At 52.1% G+C, this 11307-nt stretch overlaps 1 protein-coding gene across 2 annotated transcripts; it reads left to right on the top strand.

Moving 5' to 3' along the window:
• The first annotated feature begins 85 nt into the window (after positions 1 to 85).
• On the top strand, positions 86 to 9430 carry Rinl (Ras and Rab interactor like). 2 transcript variants are annotated; one of them, XM_028859272.2, is made up of 12 exons: positions 86 to 315; positions 2002 to 2139; positions 2269 to 2428; positions 4817 to 4919; positions 6329 to 6401; positions 6483 to 6547; positions 7071 to 7220; positions 7307 to 7795; positions 8096 to 8389; positions 8555 to 8686; positions 8806 to 8969; positions 9056 to 9430. In XM_028859272.2, exons 1-12 carry the CDS (start codon positions 254 to 256, stop codon positions 9098 to 9100), a joined length of 1875 nt encoding a protein of 624 aa, XP_028715105.2. In that variant the 5' UTR covers positions 86 to 253; the 3' UTR covers positions 9101 to 9430. The 2 variants fall into 2 exon arrangements, with proteins under 2 accessions (XP_028715105.2, XP_037055552.1); XM_037199657.1 differs by lacking the exon at positions 2002 to 2139 and having other exon boundaries at positions 281 to 315; positions 2226 to 2428.
• The last annotated feature ends 1877 nt before the right edge of the window (positions 9431 to 11307 follow it).

Here is an 11307-nt window from a genome sequence, read left to right as displayed (position 1 = left end):
GGTACCTGCGGTATCTGGGGGAGGGGAAGGGGGCCATAAAGACAGCACCTGACGACCTATGGCTCCAGGATCTTAGGAGGGATGGTGTGTGGGGCCAGAGGATGCCCCCTGGAGAGGGTGGCCTGGTGACTTTTCACCCTGGCTCTCAGCCTGTCAGAGGTCCACTCCTCCAAAAGAGGAGCCCTTAAGACTGGTCCCCGGAAAGAGAGAGGAAGGTGATTTCAGATGCCCCCAGCCCCGCCTCTTCCCCTGCATGCGGGCTTCCTCTCCAGAGAGCACTTTCGCTTCCTGCTGCTCAGGCTCCCCTCGGAACAGGTAGGGCCCCCAGGGACCCAGCATCTGGTTCTGCACCCACAGCTGCCTCCATCCAACCCTGCCCAGCACCGCCATGTCTGGATCTCCTCCCAAGGGTCCTGGAGGGGAGGAGCACCGCCTTCCCTCTCCACCTCTCTTCCCTGCTTATCCCTGACGTGTGCCTGCCCCTGCCCCCTGACACCTGAAGCTGCCACTCAGCAGCTAATTGATTTATATAGCTGTTAATTATCTGGCTTGCATACAACAACCTAACAGAAATGGAACCTTCTCAAAAGGGCTAGCCCACTTCATAAAAGGGCTATCCCACTTACCAGCCCTCCTCCCAAGCCAGTCACCTAATGCTGGGCCCAGGCTGAATAATTCAGATGGAAAGATGGGGGGGATGGGGATGGAGGAATGATGGAAAGATAGATGGATGAATGGGGCTACCCCCTACTCCTGAGACTGCTGGGGGGAAATATTCAAAAGGGATCACCCTGAGTTGAGAATCCCTTATAGGGTTCCTTTCTTGGGTATAGTTGGCACATGCCTGTGATCCCAGAACATGGGAAGTGGAGGTGGGGAAGATCAAGAGTAAGAGGCTAGCCTCTACTACAATGCACAAGTATGAGACAAGCCTGGGCTACATGAGGCCGTGTCTCAAAAAGAGGAAAGAAAAATTAAGGTTGGGCCAGGCAATGGTGGCACACACCTTTAATCCCAGCATTTGGGAGGCAGAGGTGGACAGATCTCTGTGAGTTCGAGGGTATCCTGGTGGTCTACAGAGTGAGTTCTAGGACATCCAGGGTTACACGGAGAAACTATCTTGAAAAACAAAACAAAAAGTTAAGGTTTGACAGATAAATGGATAGCTCAGATGTGAGATAAATAAGAGCAAGATTTTCATGGAGAATCCAGATATTGGGCGTATGGCAGGCTCTAGAATATTCTTTCAACTTTTCTATATGTTTAGAATTTTTTTTTTTCCTAATCAAGGCTGGGTATGGTGGTGCATGCCTCTAATCCCAGCACTCGGGAGGCAGAGGAAGGTGGATCTCTATGAGTCTGAGGCCAGCCTGGTCTATATAGAGACAGCCAGGGCTACATAGTGAAACCCTGTTTCCAAAAAAGAAAAAACCAAAAACTGAATGTGGGGGAGGGTCTGCTAGGCCTCCTCTGAAGGCTGGAAAAGGAGGAAATGTGTGTCACATTGCATCTGCATAGAGTGCTCTGCTGTGAGCCAAGAACTTTTCTAGGCTCTGGGTTTAACTGTGGCGGTTATCCAGATCGTACGCACTTGTATGGTTGCAAATACCTCAGTGAAGATCTTGGAATATCCCCTTCTGTTCTGTAAGTTCCTGTTGGGAATGCTGCCCTCCACCCCCGAGATACACAGGCCTTTCTCCTGGGGTCCCCAGAGTTGCCTGCCACCCAGCAACTAAAGAATTGCATTGCATGGCCACCCCAGCCAGGCATAGTGGCTCAGGCCTATAATCTCAGAGCTTGAAGTACAAAGATTGCCATGAGTTTGGGGCCAGCCTGGTCTACAGAGCTAGTTCTGGGACAGAGGGGCTTTACAGAGAAAACAAAGAAACCTTTTCTTGAAAAACAAAACAAAGAATGGCTTTTGGCATAGCTGGGGACCTCTGAGGTCCATTCTGATCAGGCAAGGTCTCTGAGCCAGAAATAATAGAATTAAATTATTAGCCCTTGCCCTAGCTGGAGCAGCCTTGAGTCTTCTCTTCCTCCGTGCCAGAGGCCAGAGCATGGCTTACTGGTACCTGGCAACATGAGGATTGTCCAGCCGGAGGACATGGTGTCTGCAGCCCCTACTGAAAGGGACAGGTGAGGATACCCAATGTCCCCAGATCCATCTTTAACTTTTTGTCCCTGGGCTATTCCTCCCTCTTGGACCCCATGTCAATGGCCAGATTCTACTATGACCCTTGACCTCCCGGAACCTGTACATCCCAGGTTGGCTTGGCCACTAACAGATGGAGCAGGCAAGAACTCACTTGGGGTCCTCAGTACCCCAGAGCCACTTCTTCGACTGCAGAGGACACAGAGGGTGTGGCAGGTCCCAGAGCTGGATGCTCAGCATGCCAAGGCCTTTTTGGAGCTGTGGCCACTGGGGGTGAGTACTCACGGCTGGGGGTCACTTCTGACCATCCCTATTGTCAACTTGTATCAGGTAGGAGACCGACACAATGCAAACTGGACTAACCCAAAACTTAGGAAAAGGTTTCTGTAGCCCAGGCTGGTCCCCAACTCACTATGTAGCACTAGCTGACCTTGAATTTCTGATCCTCTTGACTTCTCATCCCCTGAATACTAAGATTACAGGTGTGTGTGTGTGTGTGTGTGTGCGTGTGTGTGCGTGTGTGTGTGTGTGTGTGTGTGTGTGTGTGTGTGTGTGTGTGTGTAAGAGAGACCACACCCAGCATATGCAGTGCTGGGGATTTAACCCAGTGCTTCATGCATTCAGGGCAGGCACTCTACCAACTGAGTTTATCTCCTGGCCTGTCCTATAGGCGTCACCAAACAGCTGTTTGTCTTTCCAACAGCAAGGCACCTGGCAGCCGGAGTTTTGCAGCCCAGTGACATCAGGGTTGGCTGTTGTACAACCCTCCGAGCTTTCCTCGTCTTACCTGGGGTGTGGCCCAGGTCCACGCTATGTGCATCCCAGGCAGGAAGAAGAGAGGGGCCAGGTGCTTTTGTGCCTTTGACCTGACGCAGAACACATGGCAAGGGCCGGGCAGCCGAGCTTTAAAGATCACCTGGGAGGGGGCTGGAGAGAAGACTCAGAGGTTAAGAGCACCGGCTGCTCTTCCAGAGGTCCTGAGTTCAATTCCCAGCAACCACGTGGTGGCTCACATACCTGCATCAAGCTGATTCTTGTCCTCACCCCTCCTCTCCAGAGCTTCCTGGTCATAGGACAAGATCCTAGCCAGGTCCCAGCTGGACAATCCTCATGTTGCCAGGCATCAGTGAACCATGCTCTGGCTTCTGGCACAGAGGAAAACAAGACTCAAGGCTGCTCCAGCTAGGGCAAGGGCTAATAATTTAATTCTGTTTTATATCTGGCTCAGAGATCTTGCCTGATCCAATGATCCACAAGAGATCTAGTGCCCTCTTACCATCTATAATTAGATCCAGGGCCCTCTTCTGGCATGCAGGCGGAACACTGTATACATAATAAATAAATAAATCTTTTTTTTTTTTTTAAAAAAAAAAGATCACCTAGGAGTTATACCAAACAGCCAAGCCAGCACTGAGTACCTCTATGTCACTATGGAACCTGGTTACTCTTGAACCCACCATCCTCCTGCCTCAGCCTCCAGAGTGCTGCACCACCAAGCCCAGATGTCCACCATTATTATTTCCTATAGCTCAGAATACTAATGCCTTGGATGAGACATTCCACAGGTTTGTGCCTGGTGGCACGTGCCTGTCATCTTACCATTAAGAAGTCTGATGCAGGAGGATCAGGAGTTCAAAGCCAGCCTGGACGACATTGGGTCCTTGTCAATATATAACTGAATAAATAAATAAATTCTCCAGGGAATACAGGATAAATTTGGAAAGGACAGCTGACAGGGTTTGGCAGACCACAGCTGCCCCTCCCTGTAACGGTAAAGAGGACTGTCAGCACCATGTCCTGCCCGCTTCAGAAACCCCGGGTCAAACGCATTTGGCATCAGGGGTGGGGCTCAGTGGCTGGCAGCATCCTTGCATAGTGAGCAAATGTCCCTGGGTTTAAGCACCCCCCCCACAAGAACTCCCCACTTTTTCCAAAGAATTCCCTCAAGCTAAGTGTGTGGGATAAGCCTGTAATCCCAGTACTGGGGAGACTGAAGGAGGGGGGTTATGAGTTTGAGGCTAACCTGGGCTATGTAGTGAGACCCTTTTGGAGGAAAAAGGGAAGAAAAGAAAACAATACTGGGCGTGTAGTTCAGCAAAGAACCTTGGTTCAATCCTGAGTGAGTGAGTGAGAGAGAGAGAGAGAGAGAGAGAGAGAGAGAGAGAGCCCACAGACAAAATAAATAAACAACAAAACTCAAAGATCTCCAGGAAAAATCCCATGGCAGATGTTCATTAGTCACGCTTAGGCAGTTGCCCATCCTTGAACCAAACAGTGGTCAGGCAGTAGCCCACCCTATTGGCTAGTTCTAGATCTGGCCCCACCCCCTAGGGTCCCATCCACAGGAACTAGGAATAGAGGTTTCCCTAAAGCAGTCAATGGTTCTCAACATGTGGGTCACGTCCCCTTCAGGAGGACCCATATCAGATATCCTGTGTATCAGATATTTATAATTCATAACAGTAGCAAAATTACAGTTATGAAGTAGCAACAAAAATAATTTCATGGTTGGGGTCACCACAACGTGAGGAAGTGTATTAAGGGTCGCCGCACTGGGAAGGCTGAGAACCGCTGCTCTAAAGGGAAGTGACCCCAAGCAGGCAAAAGGAAGCATTGCACATACCTGCCTCAAGCTGATTCTTGCCCTCCCCCCCTCTCCAGAGCTTCCTGGTCATAGGACAAGATCCTAGCCAGGTCCTGATGCTGAAGACAGGGCCTTCATCAGGAGACGTCAACACCTATCCAATCCACAAGTTTGCTGGAGGTGAGGTACCTACCTATTCCTCGGTTTCCAGTCCACACTGCAAATGCATCAAGAACTCTCAGCTTTGATCCACAATATCTCTTGACTCTCCCAGTACCACCTGCACCCATCACTTAGTCTGAGCTGGCCCATTTCTTCTTGCCAAGGCTGTTGCAATGGCCTTCTCTCGGGTGCCTTTGTGGCTACCCTTTCCTTACAATCCACGCTGAGCACAGCCAACAGGTGTTCTCACACATAGACTACATGTTGTCCATCCCTTCCCCAACCCCTGGAGAGCCTTGGTAACATCCTCAGATACAGAGTTAGGAGGTCACCATGAGCCAGAGTGCCGTGTGATGCAGCTTGCTCTCACTTGCTTCTGGCCCTCCCTCCCTCCCTGCTCAGACCTGGGGCTCTCTTCTCTGCTCCTGCTAACCCAGCCGCAGCGTGTTGCTCTTGTTCTTCCTGCATCAGCCTCCCTCCTTGAGTGGTTGGTTGACACAGGCTGCAGCCGTGAGAGCTTCTGTAAAAAGGTATCAAGAATGCAAGGTCTGGGGCTGGAGAGATGGGTCCTGGTTAAGAGGACTGCCTGCTCTTCCAGAGGTTCTCATGTCAGACGTTTCAAACCCACCTGTAACACCAGTCCCAGGAATCCAATGCCCTCTTCTGGCCTCTGTGGGCACTGCATGCATGTAGTACACGTGTGTGCAAAACACCCACATATAGAAATAAATTTAAAAATAGAAATTAAAATTTTCTTTTTTTCCCCCTTTCTTTTCTTTTTTTTTTTTTTTTCTGAGGCAGGGTTTCTCCCTGCAGTTTTTGGTGCCTGTCCTGGATCTTACTCTGTAGACTAGGCTGGCCTCGAACTCACAGAGATCTGCCTGGCTCCGCCTCCCCAGTGCTGGGATCAAAGGCGTGCGCCACCACTGCCAGGCAGAAATTTAAATTAAAAAAAAAAAAAAAGTTCAAGTCTAGCTTTGGCTAAATATCAAGGTCAGAAATGGCTTGGGTTACATATCAAGACCCTGTCTAAAAATAAAATAAAATAGAACAAAATTAAGAAATGTAAGCCCGGCATGGTGGCTCAGGACTATAATCTCAGGCAGAAAGATTGCTACAAGTTTTGAGGCCAACCTGGTCTATACAGTGAGTTCCAAACCAGCCAAGGCTACAGTGAGACCCCGCTCCAACAAAACAAAAAATGGTGAAGAAATTTTTGATGACTTCCATTTGGTGTCAGAGCGGGGATGCAACGTCAGGAGAGGAGATGTCAACTCCCAGGGGTGGAAAACTTTCCTTCTGTGAGGGAGGAGTATAAGAATAGAGATCCATGCCGAGAGGTGAGGGTGGGGGGAGGCTGGGCCGCAGGGCTAGGGTGGAGGAGGCCAGTGGCCACCCTGCAACTTTGCTTTCTCGTCTCTTCCCAGGTGTGTCCCTGGAATCCTCCAACCTCTGCATGCCAGACTTTCCCCATCTCCTGGCCTTCCTGTCAGCCAGCAGGTACAGGTGCCCTGGTGGTGTGGCAATGGGGGCCCTTCCCTGAGATACCCCATCCAGACTGAGGTCTCCCTTTTTCCTCAGGGACGTTTTGCCAAGGACACTGCTCTTGCCCACTCCACCTGTAGGGCCTGGAGACAAGGACACAGGTGAGGCACACTGCTCCAGGGGAGGGAGGGGTCAACTTGCTGGTCTCTTTGGTCCAGAGAGACTGGATCTAAGTTAGGATCAGATAACTGGGTTTGAGAGAGGTGAAGCTGGGCTTGGGGCAAGTATGAAAAGAAGCTGTGGTGGGCCGGGCGGTGGTGGTGCACACCTTTAATCCCAGCGCTCGCTGGGGAGGCAGAGGCAAGTGGGTCTCTGTGAGTTCGAGGCCAGCCTGGTCTACAGAGTGAGATCCAGGACAGCCAGGGCTACACAGAGAAACCCTGTCTGGAAAACAAGAAGAAGAAAATGGAGGAGGAGGAAGAGGAGGAGGAGGAGGAGGAGGAAGAAGAAGCAATAGCCTCTCTAGCAGTAGGGATGAGACCATCTCCGGGTCCTGACAGAGCTTGAGGACCTGGGAGGAGCTGGGACTGCATTCCTGGTCCTGGGTGAGCAAGGCTGGCGATGACGCCTCCTGGTTGCCCCCCTGCACATCTGGGACACCTTGTCTCTTCTGCTGGCTCTCAGATCCTGTGCGACTTGGCTGCATCCGGGTCAACACCTCAGGGAGGGTGCTGTCTGTAGTAAACCAGCTCTACCTGGAGACGCATGGAGGCTGGGGGACAGAGCAAGCTCCACAGCAAACAGAGCCAGAGACTGACCAGAAACACAGTCCAGGTTAGCTGGGCGGGGCCTGGGTACCCTGAGGGAGGAGGGGATGGATGCCGCTGTAACAAGGGACCCAACCTACTTCTCACATTCAGACCCTAGGAAGCCCACCCCACATCGGGTCTCCTGGGTGGAAGACCCACTGAAGCCGGAAGTGCACCACACTGGACAGGAAGTGCACCATCTTGGACCAGACACTCACCACCTTGAAGTGGCAGAGTACCGTCCTGGAGCGGAAGTGTCCTTTCCTAGGCCTGCTCTAGTTAGTGTGGTGGAAGAGCAGGAGGAAGTGGGCAGTGACAAGCACAAAGATGGAGAGGAAGGCCGCGAGGACCTGCTCACTGACCACATCCGTGCTCTGGCCAGGGCCCGGAGCAGCTATGTAGCCAGGCAGTGCCGTTGCCTTCGGGCACGGCTCACCTCAAATTCTGGAAATCCCTACAGGCCCGGGGACCCGGCCACGGAGCTGCTTCAGGATATACGCCAGCTCCTCACTGATCTCCAGAATTACCTGGCAAAGGACCCCGACGTCAGAGCTGTCTTTGGGAGCAGGGAACCTAGGGTCCCTGGGGACGAAGATCTTGGTAATGAGAACTGGAGGGGAACTTCCCAAGGGTTTGGGGATGCCATGACTCGGTCCAGTATGTGTTCACATCCAACTTCTCATTCCCCACGGGCAAACACACCCTTACTTCATATAACTACTGCATCATAGCTCCACTTAACACATGCATTGCCGGCTAGACTCTCCCATTGGAGCAATCACACACCCCCACGCCCCTACTTCCATCCACACTTGTAGGTGGCCCGGAGCAGGAGACCGGGTGAGTAGGGATCAGAGTGGGTCACGATGGCATTGTCCTCACATGCCACACACCCCGCAGGCTCCGCTGTGGAAGTGGCCCTCTGTCGGGCAGTTCTGGAGCCCCTGAAGCCGGCCCTGTGGACCAAACTCCGAACTCTCAGAGCCCAGGAACTGCGGCTACTGCGCCGGCGCCAAATAGTCTTGAGGGCGGGGGCAGGGCCCGAGGGACAGCACCCTGCCCCAGCCTTGCGGAGCCGGATCCACGCGCGCCTCGCGCACCTGCACGCCGCCTGCGTCCCGCGCCGCAAGGTGGCGCTGCTGCTGGCGGTATGCAGCGACGTCTACGCGGGCCTGGCCGGTGGCGAGAATCAAGGTAAAGATTAACCTCTGGAGGTCGAGTGGGTTAATGGTGGGTACCCATATCCAAGGGAAGGGTAGCCCATTCTGGAGGCCAGTGCCCACTCAGGCCTGGGGACCCGAAGGAAGGTGTTGTGTGCCTACCCCTACCAAGCTCACGACCGGTCCTCGGACTTCCTAGAGCCCCTAGGGGCCGACGCCTTTTTGCCCGCCCTGACCGAGGAGCTGATCTGGAGTCCACACATAGGGGAGACACAGCTGGACGTGGAGTTTCTTATGGAGCTCTTGGATCCAGAGGAGCTGCGGGGAGAAGGTGAGCTCCCACCTCCAATATGCCCAGACACTGAGAAGGGGGCACCCTCGGTGAGCCCCATCTTCCTGTGCCTCAGAAGGGGAGATGGGCATTCAGAGATCTCGCCTTCTCTCCCCTAGCTGGCTATTATCTTACCACGTGGTTCGGGGCTCTTTACCACATTGCTCACTACCAGCCCGACTCTGGCCGTGCACCCCAGGGGCTCAGCTCGGAGGCCCGGGATTCCCTGCGCCAGTGGCACCGAAGGCGGACGCTGCACCAGCAAGCCCTGCCCACAGCCCAGGTGACCACCTGTGCGGGATCCAGGTAGGAGGGAAGGTGGGATCCGTTGCCCCTCTGACACAGCCGTCCTTCCGTCTCTCCCCACAGGCCAACCTGCCCTTTGAGGAGCCCTGGGCAGTAGAGGACCAGTGATGATTGGAGTCCTCAAACCCCGGTCACTTCTGGGCTTCTGGCTCACTCCTCTGCTAAGCAAGATGCTGGAGGCACCTGGGACAGCCGGAGGGTGGGGCAGGGAAAGGGAAGCTTATTGCCCTGGCTGTTCCTACTTCATACGAACCCTTCCCTAATAGCCAAAGCACCCCCCCTTTCCTTCCTCCCCCCCTCTGGTCTGCCTCAAGGAGGCTCTCCTCCAGCAAACACAACCCCCCCAAACAGTGCTAAAACTACAACCCTCTCACCTGAACCCCCTTGGGGCAGGTAGAATAAAGGCACGGTCCCCCAAAGATGTCTACATCTATGATACTTCACCAGGTCAAGAGATCTTTATAAAAATGATAGCCTGTCTGGACCTGAGGTGGGAGCTTATTCTGGATACTTCTGTGCCCTAAGTCGTTAAGAGGGTGGCAGAGGTATGGGGGTGTCATGAGCCTATGCCCTCAGCTACTCTGGAGAATAGGGTGGGAAGATTACTTGAGGCCGAGACCATGAGGACACTGTGGTATTGAAACATATTAGATGTTCAGGACCGTGGCACTGAAATATAGTAGAAACAATGGGATAGACTCCCCACCAGCCTTGAAAACCCTAATCTCTGGGACCCATCAATGTTACCTTATTTGGCAAAAGTGTTTGTGCAGCCATTATTATTATTATTATTATTATTATTATTATTATTATAGTTTTTTGCTTTGTTTTGTCTTTTCAAGACAGTTTCTCTGTGTAGCCCTGGCTGTCCTGGAACTCTCTCTGTAGCCCAGACTGGCCTCAACTCACAGAGATCCGCCCGACTCTGCCTCCCAAGTGCTGGGATTAAAGGCATGCACCACCCCCATGAACAAGCTTGTGCAACTCCAGCAAAGGCTTCTCCCCTCAGAGCTCCAGAGGTCATATGGCCCTGATGACATCCTGGTTTCTGGCTGAGATAGTGATGTCAGAACTCTGACCCCCAGAACTATGAGCAAATAAATTCCTGCTATCTTAAGACACCAAGGTGATAATGGTAATAATACTTTTTTTTTTTTTTTTTTTTTTTTTTTTGAGGCAGGGTTTCTCTGTAGCTTTGGAGCCTGTCTTGGACTAGCTCTGTAGACCAGGCTGGCCTCGAACTCACAGATATCCGCCTGCCTCTGCTTCCTGAGTGCTGGGATTACAGGTGTGCGCCACCACCGCCCAGCCAATAATACATTTTTAAAATGCATTTCCTGGGAGGCTGGAGAGATGGTTCAGCAGTTAAGAGCACTGGCTGCTCTTCCAGAGGTCCTGAGTTCAATTCTCAGCAACCACATGGTGGCTCCCAACCATCTGTAATGAGATCTGGTGCTCTTCTGGCCTGCAAGTACACATGGAGACAGAATACTGTATACATAATAAATAAATAAAACTTTTGTAAAAAATTTATTTTCTGGGAATGGTGGTGCAGGCCTGTAATCTCACCACTTGGGAGGGAGAAGTAGGAGGACCAGGAGATTGAGGCCAGCCTGGGCTACCTGAGGCCCTTCTGGACTCAGTAATAGTGTGCGCACCTAGAGTTTCCAGTGACGGACTGCGGGTGCGGCTCAGCACAGCAGCTCCCTGAGCGTTCACCGTTGTGGAGCTATGGCTTGGCCTGTTTGTCTTGCTTGTTTAAGGTTCTAGGTTTTATCACCAGCAACACACACACACTGTTAACTGAAGACTGGGGAGATGTCTCAGCAATTAAGAGTCCTGCCTGCTCTTCCAGAGAACCAGGATTCAATTCCCAGCACCCACATGGCAGCCCCAAACCCTCTGTAACTCCAGTTCTAGTGGGTCTAAGACCCTCTTCTGGCTCCACACTATCAGACACACATGTGGTGCATGCAGGCCAACCACCCATACACATACAAGTTTTAACTATTTTTAAAATGTAAGTGAAGGCATCGTAAATTAGGGAATGTACACACTAAGTTGATAAACATATCTGTGTGTTTCCCCGAGTTATGTGAACCTTCCTAACAAATCAATTAACACCAGGGAGAGCCCACAGGAATCGAAAAGCCCATTGGCCAGAAGTGGCGTTTATAACCTGAAACTCAAGACTGGCCCTGAGGCAGCAGAGCTGGGCGCTATCCTGCAGAAGCAGGCCTGCTACCTGTGGGATCTGAGACTATCTCCAGGTAATGTCAGGATGGAGTTAAATTATAGGACACCCATCTTTATTG

This window comes from Peromyscus leucopus, chromosome 1 (genome assembly GCF_004664715.2).
Source record: "Peromyscus leucopus breed LL Stock chromosome 1, UCI_PerLeu_2.1, whole genome shotgun sequence".
NCBI lineage: Eukaryota > Metazoa > Chordata > Mammalia > Rodentia > Cricetidae > Peromyscus > Peromyscus leucopus.
The sequence above is the reverse complement of the archived record's forward strand: the minus strand, read 5'-3'. Positions and strand labels throughout refer to the sequence as shown.

Bases quoted from the DNA above. Each gene is read 5' to 3' on its own strand.
- Rinl (XM_028859272.2), top strand. From the start codon at position 254: ATGCGGGCTTCCTCTCCAGAGAGCACTTTCGCTTCCTGCTGCTCAGGC. The intron at 6,548-7,070 runs GTGAGGCACACT...GCTGGCTCTCAG, and splicing joins GCCTGGAGACAAGGACACAG to ATCCTGTGCGACTTGGCTGC. The intron at 8,390-8,554 runs GTAAAGATTAAC...CGGACTTCCTAG, and splicing joins GGCCGGTGGCGAGAATCAAG to AGCCCCTAGGGGCCGACGCC.